Source organism: Tachysurus vachellii, chromosome 19 (assembly GCF_030014155.1).
Source record: "Tachysurus vachellii isolate PV-2020 chromosome 19, HZAU_Pvac_v1, whole genome shotgun sequence".
Taxonomy (NCBI): Eukaryota; Metazoa; Chordata; class Actinopteri; order Siluriformes; family Bagridae; genus Tachysurus; species Tachysurus vachellii.
Genome location: NC_083478.1, coordinates 17332214 through 17344698, shown reverse-complemented (window position 1 = coordinate 17344698; position 12485 = coordinate 17332214). Strand labels below are relative to the sequence as shown.

The 12485-nt window shown below is 34.5% G+C and overlaps 1 protein-coding gene across 10 annotated transcripts; it reads left to right on the top strand.

The window, feature by feature from the left end:
- Positions 1-316: 316 nt before the first annotated feature.
- LOC132862792 (membrane cofactor protein-like) lies at positions 317-12354 on the top strand. 10 transcript variants are annotated; one of them, XM_060895047.1, is made up of 14 exons: positions 317-405; positions 479-524; positions 777-840; positions 943-1128; positions 1981-2086; positions 3147-3220; positions 4609-4788; positions 4941-5117; positions 6838-7014; positions 8083-8262; positions 8683-8862; positions 9359-9397; positions 9563-9623; positions 11088-12354. In XM_060895047.1, exons 3-14 carry the CDS (start codon positions 783-785, stop codon positions 11182-11184), a joined length of 1515 nt encoding a protein of 504 aa, XP_060751030.1. In that variant the 5' UTR covers positions 317-405; positions 479-524; positions 777-782; the 3' UTR covers positions 11185-12354. The 10 variants fall into 10 exon arrangements, with proteins under 10 accessions (XP_060751030.1, XP_060751034.1, XP_060751037.1 ...); XM_060895051.1 differs by adding an exon at positions 9995-10068 and having other exon boundaries at positions 322-524; positions 9569-9619; XM_060895054.1 differs by adding an exon at positions 9995-10068 and having other exon boundaries at positions 322-524; positions 9569-9623.
- Positions 12355-12485: the final 131 nt, after the last annotated feature.

The following is a 12485-nucleotide window of genomic DNA, read 5'->3' as shown; positions in this document are numbered from 1 at the left end:
GCATGGGTATTTAAACAATACTGAGCGTCTTCTCAAAAATCAACGTGCTGTGATGTCAGAAGAATAATTCCATTTCAGTCCAAATGGGTTTTTTTTCTCACGAGTTTGGCCCAAAAAGGCTTCAGTAGATTTTAAACACTGTAAAGCTCTTCGTTTGAGCACGTTTAAACAATTTAGATGTAGCTGAAGGACGTGAGGAACAGCATTGCAGTATAGAATGATTGTATTGAAAATTGTACAAGGACTGTTTTTTTAAGTGACGACCAAACAAACTATGACGTCATAATTTGAGAGTTTGGGTTTAGTTTCGGTTTCGTTTTCATGAGGGGCGGAGCCGAGCAGCCAGGGACTGTTACTGAGAAACATAAGAGGATGTCGAATTAACGGAGGAAGAAAAAGATAACGGTGACTATTTACATTATTGTAACTGGTGCAGAAGAATCGTGAGAGAAACTGACACCAATGATTTTTTTCCCAGACGTTTAAAGGTGCAATAGTGGATACTCGCACAAACAACCTAAAATGTAAGTAAATTTGTATTTTTTTTTTTTTTTTTTTGTCCAGAAAAAATTGATCAACTGAAAATGTCATTTTTGTGTTGTGATGTTGTTGAGAAAACGGAGCTATTTAAAAACAATGATGAGATAAAATGCGATATTTCCGAACTGCCGTGAGACTGGGTTGGGTATTTCCTGAAAAACTATATTTCCAGGAAACGCCCTAGGATTGAAAAAGACCTACAGTTTTGTGGTGTCTAATTTTTTTTTTTTTTACAGTTGAAGATGTTGCGTTACATAATTTTCTTCTCTACACTTCTCATGATAGCTGTAACAGTCCGAGGTGAGCTCTGTTTTATACACCACAAGGTATTACAGCTGCAGCCAGCTTGGTGTTTTCTAAACCCTCTGTTCACTGTTATGTCTGATTTGTTTTTTAACTCAGCCCAATGTGACACACCTGTTGTTGGAGGAAACCGGATTATGACTGAAGGATTACAACAAGGGCCTTTTCCTGAAGGATCCACTATAAAGTTCAAATGTTCCACCGGTTATGTTCCTGAGCGACTAGCTTCCAGCTCAATCACCTGCATGGGAACCCAGTGGAGTGAACTCGAACTTCAGTGCAGAAGTAATTAGTCTATAAACTTTAACTGGCTAGTATTTTAGATTACCAGTGGCCGACATGACAAAAAACATCATATCATGATTCTTAAAAATCATTTCTGCCATACACAGTATGCATCACATATATCAGTTTAGCGAGAAGCAACAAAAGTCTTACTACGTTAAAATAAAAACATTTGAGCTGTTCAGAGAATGGCTACAAAAACAAGTCACTTTTTTACGTTTTTTCATTTTCTACTGTTTATCCGAACTATTCTCGGGCGTCATTGGGCATCAAGGCAGGATACACCCTGGACGGAGTACCAACCCATCGCAGGGCACGCGCACACACACACACACACACACACACACAATTTTCCAGAGATGCCAGTCAACCTACCATGCATGTCTTTGGACCGGGGGAGGAAACCGGAGTACCCGGAGGAAACCCCCAAGGCACGGGGAGAACAGGTAAACTCCGCACACACAAGGCGGAGGCGGGAATCGATCCCCCAACCCTGGAGGTGTGAGGCGAACGTGCTAACCACTAAGCCACCGTGCCCCCTGACTCAGAAAAGTATATTTTGACCTAATATTGATATCTCATTGTCATTTCTCCAAGCCATAGTTTGGATTGATTTATTGATTTAATTAATTAATTGGTTGATTTGTGAACACTTTATATCACGGCTCAGAGCAATGCTCAAATCTAATTGGTCAGAAGGCGTGCATTATTTTCGTATTATAGCACATGTAATATTTCCGTCTGTAACACACTATAGGTTTATATCCACATGCTTATTGTGTTAAAATGCAAAGCACTGTGGTATAAGTGGAATAACACACTTTTTTTTCTTTCTTTTTTTTTTTTTTACAGAAAAGAGCTGTGGGAATCCTGGTGAGATAACCAATGGAAAGTATGAGTATCAACCTACAGACGCAGTTTTGTTTGGAGCGGTCATCACAGCAGTGTGTAATAAAGGGTAAAAATGTAGCCTTTTTTTCGTTCCTATTTGGTCCTACACACATGTAACAGTGAATAAACAGATTGTAAATCAACTGACCAAAAAAGAGGTTAAAACACTTTAAACATAATTGTTTCCCTTAACAAGCAGCTTTCATTTAGAACATAGAAGACGCAGTGTGGAGAGCGACACATTTTAATAACCTTTCAATTTACAGTGAAGAATTGTAAAAAGCTTCTTTGGATGAAGCTTCTCATGAAGTTTGTTGACGGTGCATCAGAAATACTGTTAAGAAATTAAAGTAGAAAATAGTTTTGGATTGTTTTACCACTTTTTGGCCACTGCATAATGCCATATGCGTTAATGCCATGGTCTTATCATTGCCGATGATAATGGAGTTGTGCTCAAATGACGTGATGGTTCAGTGGCTAAGGCTTTGGGTTACTGATCAGAAGGTCGGGGATCAAGCCCACAAGCTGCTGAGACATCAACATTGGGTCCTTGAGCAAGGACCCTTAACCTTAACTGCTCCAAGGGCGCCGCACTATGGCTGACCCTGCGCTCTGACCCCAGGCTCCTGGGATATGCGAAAACTTAAAGCATTTCACTGCATGTTGTACTCTGTCTGTGTGTGTGACAATTTTAATTTGAATTGAAAAATTTGAATTTGAGTGTAAAAATGCATCGTATAGAAACAGAAACATGGATAGAACGGTTGTTGATATATTCAGTACATAAATGAATATGAGCGAAACGACTTGTGCTAACAATTAGCTGTGTTTGTAAAAATATACAAATATGAGTGCAAACAATATTTAAGACTTTATATTTGTTTACTTAAGTTTTGTAAAGTACAATGAAAACATTTATATATATATATATATATATATATATATATATATATATATATATGTGTGTGTGTGTGTGTGTGTGTGTGTGTGTGTGTGTGTGTGTGTGTGTAATTGTATTTTTTAATTTTTTTTTTTGGCTTTTCTTGGCCTATTTATTTTTCCCAAATTGTCTAAATTAGTGCGTGTATATTTGAAATGTGTATTTTATAACAAATGTCTGTTTACAGTTACCAGCTTGTTGGATATGAAATTAGAAATTGCAGAGAAACTGGTTGGGATGGAAGACCTCCTCTATGTGAAGGTAATGACTTTGTTGGGAAAATCTTCACTTTTAACTTTCATTTTTAAAACAGTTTTGTGCTACATTACTATGATCATGGTTTATTCAACATTTAGAAATGTAGTCAGTATTAATTTCACCTGCATGGCCAAGGTTTTAGTGGAAGGTGACCCATTATAGAGGAACGTGACTGATTTCTGCAGTCTGCACTGGGGCTCTTTAGTCTCTATCTTCTTTTCAAATCCTATACACTTTCTTAGGGAAAAAGTGACACAATGAATGTCCTCTTAGCCTGAGCTTTATGTATTTCCTATATTTTTGTACAGTCTGTTACCGAGGCTACGTTTTCTCAAACAATCTATAACTAAAGAATATCACTTGCTGCTTGGACACTTAATACTCGCTCTGTGTGGCGAAATATTTCTGCTCTTTTTTTGATTCGCTAATTTGTAAAGGTATCTCCTGTCTACAGCTCGCTTCAGGTCACCCCATAGATTCTTAGTTGTTTCTATATATTTTTTTAAATCAAAAACATTGGTTTTCTTTTGGTTATGCCATTACTTTGCTCATTCGGATGTGTGCTTCCTTTTAAACTTCAGTTAACTAGCAGACACATATTCATGATTCCGTTCTCTTTGATCGGATCTTACTGACCTTAATTACTTAATTCACTCCTTTATTAATTACATGCATGGAATAGCTAATAGCTATATAGGCATGTTACTGATTTCTGCAGTCTACATTGTTTCATAGTGAACAATAAGTTTAAAGTGCGTCCTATCCATTCTGGAGATTAAAATCAGCTCTAATGCATGATGCTCCCACCACCATGCTGCACCACAGCGTTCTACTCTAGTCATGTGCTTTTATTTTACACCACCACAAGGACTGTTTGGATTTATTGATTTATTATACATTTTGGAATTGGTCTGGTCTTTATTTGAGGTGAATCCGAATCAGTTCATTAAAGGCAGCTTTACGATAATTCCTTTTAAGCATGAGTTCGAATGTGGTTGGTTTATTCACACACCCACTTCTTTAATTAGAAAAGGTGGTACAAACTTGTGCATCCAGGTTATTGCAACTTTCATCTTTTCCTGTTTTCCCCTGCAGTGTTTCAATTTTTTTTTTTTTTTTTTTTAAACTTAAGGTTTAATTCAGACATTTAAATCAGTAATTCAGATATTATTTGTAAGTGGAAGTTGTAGGTATCTGCTCTAAATAAATCAAATAAATTAATGTATTCATTTTTGCGCTCATACATTCTATGTATTATTATTATTATTATTATTATTATTATTATTATTATTATTATTATTATGAAATGACATTTCATCTCTAATGTTATACCAGAATAAGTAAAGAATACCTGAATTGTTCTTGTGAATGTTTTTGATTGTTTTTTTCAGCGGTGAAGTGTCAAGCGCCTCCTGATGTAACAGATGGAACGTTTGAACCAGCCGAAGAATTTTATGCCTATGGAGACGGAGTCACATACTCTTGTAAAAGAGGTCTTAATCTTATTGGATCTTCAACAATAATATGCTCAGATAAGGGACATTTTCGGCCTGATCCTCCTCAGTGTCTGCGTGAGTTCCACTCAATTCATTTTTTCAACAAATATTTCAATTAATAATAAGAACAACAATGTACATTTTTATGTTGATCTTCATGATAATTATTATTAGTATTAATTATAAGCTGTACAACAGGAATAAAAGTTGTCATTGTTTTTATACAGTTGTGACCTGTGAGAGACCCGAAATCCTAAACGCAGTTAGAATTGAAGGAAAATCGCCACCTTATAAATACAGTGAGTTTGTTCGCTACCAGTGTAATAAAGGCTACAAAATGGAAGGATATGATCGCATGATCTGTACAGAGAAAGGCTGGGATCCACCTCCTCCTCAGTGCACCGGTACAAATAATTCATATTTCTGTATAATATACATAATTATTTATTCCCTCTGTGAACAGTGTTAGTTGGGACTCGTGCAATCAGTTAATATGTTTATTTGTTTGTTTGATATGTATTTGTTATTGGTTGGTTTGGTTTTTAAAACCTTCCAGGTAAAGATAATGATATAAATAAATAGATAGCGAGTGTCTTGTTCTTTGTTTTATATCTCTAATTTTCCATTTTGCTCTATTTGTTGTTGATAGTCTTTACAGTATTTATGATATGTCTATATCTCTCTCCTGATTGATACCTTTTAACAAGTTAGACAATGTGTATATGGGCTTCAGCAGTCAGATGAAACCAAGAAAATGTGAAATAATCCTAACAGATTAGAACTGATTGTTATTTGGAGTAAATCAGAGTCACTTCATTGAAGACAACAGTATGATAATTACTTTTAAGCATTTGATTGAATGTGATTGGTTCATTCTGAACAAAGCCACACCCCCAATTATAAAAGGAGGTACAAACTTATATAGGCCAGTTGTTGTAACATTTTTATTTTTCCTCTTTTCTCCTACAAAGTTTCTGATAATTTTTCAAGCAAGTTGTAACGTGATTTAGTTTGGTTTCATTTCGGTTCCACTTTAACAAGGCTGTGTAGACATTTTAAATCCACTGTATGAGAGAATTTTAGACAGTAATTCAGATATTATTAGTAAATGAAGTACCTGCTCTATATAATCAAATAAATTAATTAGTTCATTTATTGCCCTCTTACTTTCTTATCTTCACTTCATCCTCTTTAAGGAAAGGATTATTATATAAAATAATAATTATTAAATAATATCGTCGCTGTCGGGCGGAAACCTCGTATGTCCAAATTTGGTCAATTTCATATTTTTTCACATATCGATGCTATTGGTCAGTCCCCACGTGGGTCTTTTATTTTTACAAGTTATTAACCAATCTAAAGTCTTGAAAATAGCTTGAGCACAAATCTCATAACTCCATTGGACACTTCAACTGTCCACCTCTTCCTCACTCTGCGGGAGAGATTTGCGGCATATTTCTCCTTAATAAGAGTCACAACGAATCAAAACGTCTTCTGAGGTAAATGTCTTCAAATCACTGGGCTCAAAGAAAAAAATCTTGACCCCCGCTAGTTCTGGTGCTCGTCTGAGGACAGGAATTTAGCGCAAGACAATCCACTGCAACGCGGACTAAACCCTGTGCACTGCAGATAAGGTACGGCGTTTTTTAATTTCCTGAAAAGTAATAGTTTTGGAGATACGAGGATTCCGCCCGACAGCGACGATGTGCACTGTGTTCGAGTTGCTTTTGTTTTTCGTCATTATTATTATTATTATTATTATTATTATTATTATTGCACAATATACTAGTTGTTGACATTTTCTTTTCTCTTACCATTTTTTTAGAAATGACATTTAATCAATGTTATACCAGAATAATTAAAGAATACCTGAATTGTTCTTGTGAATGTTTTTGATTGTTTTTTTTCAGCGGTGAAGTGTCAAACGCCTCCTGCTGTAACAGATGGAACGTTTGAACCAGTCAAAGAATTTTATTCCTATGAAGGAATAAATTTTTCAATTAATGATAAGAACAAAAATCTTTGTACATTTTAATGTTGATCTTTATGATAATTATTATTAGTAGTAGTATTAATTATAAGCTGCACAACAGGAATAAAAGTTGTGACATTGTTTTTATACAGTTATGACCTGTGAGACACCCGAAATCCTAAACGCATTTAGAATTGAAGGAAAATCGCCACCTTATAAATACAGAGACTTTGTTCGCTACCGGTGTAATGAAGGCTACAAAATGGAAGGATCTGATCGCATGATCTGTACAGAGAAAGGCTGGGATCCACCTCCTCCTCAGTGCACCGGTACAAATAATTCATATTTCTGTATAATATACATAATTATTTATTCCCTCTGTGAACAGTGTTAGTTGGGACTCGTGCAATCAGTTAATATGTTTATTTGTTTGTTTGATATGTATTTGTTATTGGTTGGTTTGGTTTTTAAAACCTTCCAGGTAAAGATAATGATATAAATAAATAGATAGCGAGTGTCTTGTTCTTTGTTTTATATCTCTAATTTTCCATTTTGCTCTATTTGTTGTTGATAGTCTTTACAGTATTCCATGATATGTCTATATCTCTCTCCTGATTGATACCTTTTAACAAGTTAGACAATGTGTATATGGGCTTCAGCAGTCAGATGAAACCAAGAAAATGTGAAATAATCCTAACAGATTAGAACTGATTGTTATTTGGAGTAAATCAGAGTCACTTCATTGAAGACAACAGTATGATAATTACTTTTAAGCATTTGATTGAATGTGATTGGTTCATTCTGAACAAAGCCACACCCCCAATTATAAAAGGAGGTACAAACTTATATAGCCCAGTTGTTGTAACATTTTTATTTTTCCTCTTTTCTCCTACAAAGTTTCTGATAATTTTTCAAGCAAGTTGTAACGTGATTTAGTTTGGTTTCATTTCGGTTCCACTTTAACAAGGCTGTGTAGACATTTTAAATCCACTGTATGAGAGAATTTTAGACATTTTAGTCAGTAATTCAGATATTACTAGTAAATGAAGTACCTGCTCTAAATAATCAAATAAATTAATTAGTTCATTTATTGCCCTCTTACTTTCTTATCTTCACTTCAGCTCTAGGAAAGGATTATTATATAACACACACACAATTATTATTAAATAATATGCTCTGTGTTTAAGTTGCTTTTGTTTTTTCATTATTATTATTATTATTATTATTATTATTATTATTATTATTATTATTATTATTATTGCACAATATATTAGTTGCTGACATTTTCTTTTCTCTTACCATTTTTTTATAAATGACATTTAATCTCCAATGTTATACTAGAATAATTAAAGAATACCTGAATTGTTCTTGTGATTTATTGATTGTTTTTTTTTCAGTGGTGAAGTGTAAACCGCCTCCTGCTGTAACAGATGGAACGTTTAATCCAGACAAAGAACAATATACCTATGGAGATGAAGTCACATACTCTTGTAAAAGAGGTCTTAATCTTGTTGGATCTTCAGTATTAACATGCTCAGATAAGGGACATTTTCAGCCTGATCCTCCTCAGTGTCTGCGTGAGTTCCACTAAATTAGTTCAACAAATATTTCAATTAATAATAAGACCAAAAATCTTTGTACATTTTTATGTTGATCTTCATGATTATTATTATTAATATTAATTATAAGGTGTAAGGTTTGATTTGTTTTTGTTGTTGGTTGGTTTGGTTTTTAAAACCTACCAGGTGAAGATAATGATATAAATAATTAGATAGCGAGTGGTGTTTCAATGTGAAAAGATGTCCATAAAAGATAACTGGGTTTCGTAGTTTCTAAATGAACAATCCTATTGTTTATTTGTTTAAACAATTAATGACACCATGTTTCATTAGCAGACTGATATTAGATGTATAGTCGATATGGATTGACTATACATCTAATACATTTACATCTAAAATTAACAGCATTTTATTTCTTTAATGCTTCTCTTTTTCCAGACACAACCTGTGATGCACCCCACATTATTAATGGATTTATAATCGGGGACGAGTCAACATTTTACAGATATAAGTCATCAGTCCGGGTCGAGTGTTACAGCTTTTACAAGATGGAAGGGTCTGATATCCTGACCTGTGAGGAAAACGGATGGAATCCACCTTCTCCCAAGTGCTATTTCAGTAAGATTTATCAGTGTTTGGATTGATTGATGTTCCTCCTGATGTAGATGAATGACTGATTAGACAGAAATAAAATGGTGCAATTGGCAATTATAAAGAAATAAATAAAACCCCACAGGATGTGCTGCTGTGGGAAAATAATCAACAACAGGATCTGATGAGGCCTAGCATAGAGAGCTGCAGAGCTTCACCGCAGCTTTGTAACTGTTTAGTGTTAATATACGTCTGTTGTTTCCTCACTAGACTCTTATTTTTTCTTACTTTGAAATTAATACGACAAGAAATGCAATGTTTCTATTGCAACTCGTCATGTTTCCTGAAATCAGGAAGCACAAAGTTCTCTGTTCTGAAGCCTTTTCTGTGTATATTCCACTAATATTAAATCCAAAAAACCAAATCTTCCTAAATGTCTCCACATTATCCACATTATTGTCTACAGTCTAAATGCAAAGGGTTTGGAAATAAAAGCAAATTAATATTTAATATTCTTTTGCAGATTTGGTTTGGATTAGTGCAGTTATAATAGTAGCACTGAGTAAGTACGGTCTTTTTATTTCTTCAGCTCTCACTCTCTTTTTTTTTACGTTTAGATAGAGTTAAACTAAATTTGAATTGAATAGTAATGTAAAGTACAGCTTGCAATTTCTATTATTTTCACTTACAAATGTTTTTTTTTTTTTTTTGTTATATTTCCCCCCAGTTTTTTTTTTTCTAGTTCTTTGCATTGTCTACTGCTACATGAAATTCAGAAAACCTAGTGAGTAAGTACAGTTTCCTAAAGTTATTTCATAGCTTTACTTATAATCACATGGTGGACTTACTGTATTTGATGTTTTTCTTTAATCGTGTGTGAGAACTAACCGGCTTTTCTGCTGCAACCAGCCTCTCAGAAATTGAGTGGTTTTTTTCTTTTCCTAAAACCTGCACACACCATGACACGAAAAATACTAAACACTTCTTTTACTTCTATAAGACTTTTTTCTCCTCTTGTAAATGACTGCTGGATGGTGCGTGTTGTGCACTAACATGTAGAAAGAAGTGCAGCTCTGCAGCTGTTTAATATGAGGAAACTAAGCTAATGTTGATATTCAACAATACCCAAAGTGACCAATGGTGGTCTTTTGTGTTACAGATCTCCACCCGTTCTCTGGGATGAAGCAACTGATGCCATTTTATAGCCTCACTATTGATAAAAAATCAGATTATGTATGTACTTAACTGTATAAAATTAAATAATTACAAGCTTGTTGTTCGTGACCCGGTACCTGTTGTGTTAGATTAAGGAGAATAATCTGAATATCTGAATCTAGGGGAGTTTTCATGTTTCAGTGCTGTGTAAAGGTTCTGAATGATTACTGTTTAGTATATTTATGCTGCTGAATTCTCTGATTAAAATGAGCAATTCTTTAAAACACAACACAGGAAGGGAGAAATGTACATTATATTTAAACTAGATTTGTAAAGTTTGTGGTGACAAAATTTGTTGTTGGCTTTTGATAATGCAAGTATTCGCAATGGCCAGTGCTTTTTGGAGGCGAGTGGACATAAGGGTCAGTGTTACTTTTGGAGGCAAGTGGACAGAAAGATAGGGTGCCAAAACACTTGGAGGCAAGTGGAGACGAGCATGTGATGTCATCAGAATACCCGCGAGGAAGTTCCCCTCATTGTGCTGAGTGTTTTGATATGTCACATGTCCATGTTGTAAAAAGTTTTTTTGATTTTGCATATATTGGGGGAAAGGCTGCGGCACAACCGAAAGGCCAGTCGGTACACCAATTTAAAACTTTGTTCAGAGTATCACCCTAAAGGAGCTGGCCGAGTTTGGTGTAGATAGTTCAAAAGCTTGCCGAGTTACAAACCTCCAAAGTTTATAATAGGAGCCTATGGGGGGAAAAAAGGCCACTTCGAGACCCGGTACCGGAAGTATCGGTACTCGGATCACTTAGAAAAGTAATAGCAACAAACATCAGACCAGGGTCTACAACATATCCGAATTTGGTGCATGTGACTCGAAAGCCCTAGGCCGCATTAAATGTTATAAATTTTTGTCTAAGCTTAAATAGGAAAACAGAATTTTGGCTTCTACAAAGCCAACATAATAAAAGCAAGTCTAAAGGTTCATCTGATTTATTCTTTAAAAGCACAGCTCCAAACAACACCACCACTTAATAACAATATCAAGTTAGTGTACTTTTTCTCAATTGACTTTTGCTTTTCTGTTCCAGATATAAAGACTGCCCCAAACCTGAAAACTGTTCTCTGGTCACTATAAACCCTAGAGTTCCTCCAACAGAGGAAACCTTGAAGAAAAACTCCTACTGACTCACATTCCAGGCTCTCTCTGGCTACGTAAACGTTTGGAGACTTTTTTTTTTGCAGCGCTGTGAGATTTATTGCTTTAGGTTATTGAATAGCCTTAGCATGTATCTACAAGGAAAACTAAGCTCTCTGCTTTCCATTTTGCAAAGCAAAATGTCTGCTATATTTGTACAACTACCACAGCTCAATTAGGAATGAATGTTTTTTTGTTATGGTGTGCTAAATATTGTGTAACATGAAGAATCAGTTTTTGGTGCAGGTAGCAACACAAAATTGTAAGTTCACAGACTGAAGTGAATGAAAAATATCAACGATTAGCTGTTACTTTGCAATAGAATGTTCTATAAGTTACACATTTTATTTTGGAGAAAAAATATTTCTTACTTTAATTATTAAGAGCAGCAGAATTTATGTTCATACTGTAATACGTTATACGGCCCTACTGATAGATATTAGCGGATGTTTTTAAGTCGAAATAAGTGAATTACTCCCCATAATGGGAAAGGAAAATATTACAGCATTTCATTTGTAAGGAATGAATCACACCAGTCTTCTGTAATAGGAAAATAATTAATCATATGTTATTCTCCCCAAAGATTATTTTCATGTTTTAATCCTTTTCAACAATAGAATTTGACTAAGTTTAATTTTTATTTAATTTTTATTTATTAAAAAATGTTTCAAGAAGAAACATAGTCCTGAATCATGTCCTGAACACTTTATGAACACGTGTTTTGTTAAGCAAACCGTTTTTTTTGGCTGTTTAATCATTTGCCATTACACTTTCATTTTTTGCAGCATTCACCATATATGTCTATGTGAAGTCAGTCAGTATAAAAAAGTGCACTAATAGAAAATTGGATTATGATTGAATCAGGGAAACATACTTTTCCTCATGGCTCCATTGTAATATAATGTATTACAAATGTTCCATCGGTTATGTGCCTGTGAAAGCTTCATCTTCCAGGTCAGTCTTCTGCGTCAGAACCCAATGGAATGAACTTGAACTCCAGTGCAAACGTAACTGGTCTATAAACATCTTTTTAGGTTGAGCTTCATTTTCTGTATTTTTCAAATATCTGAGCAAGTCAAAAGTAGGAACAAATGTAAAAATCAATGTCTTTTTTTTTTTTTTGCACAGAAATCACAGCACAGTGTAATAAAGTGTTTAAAAAAAACCCACATTGTTTTATTCTTTTATGACCTGTTTTTATCCTGGATAGTTTTCTTATTCTTGTGCTTACATCAAAGACTTGTATTGTAATAATCTTAAATATCAGTTGGCTCGATCAGTTGGCTAAAAT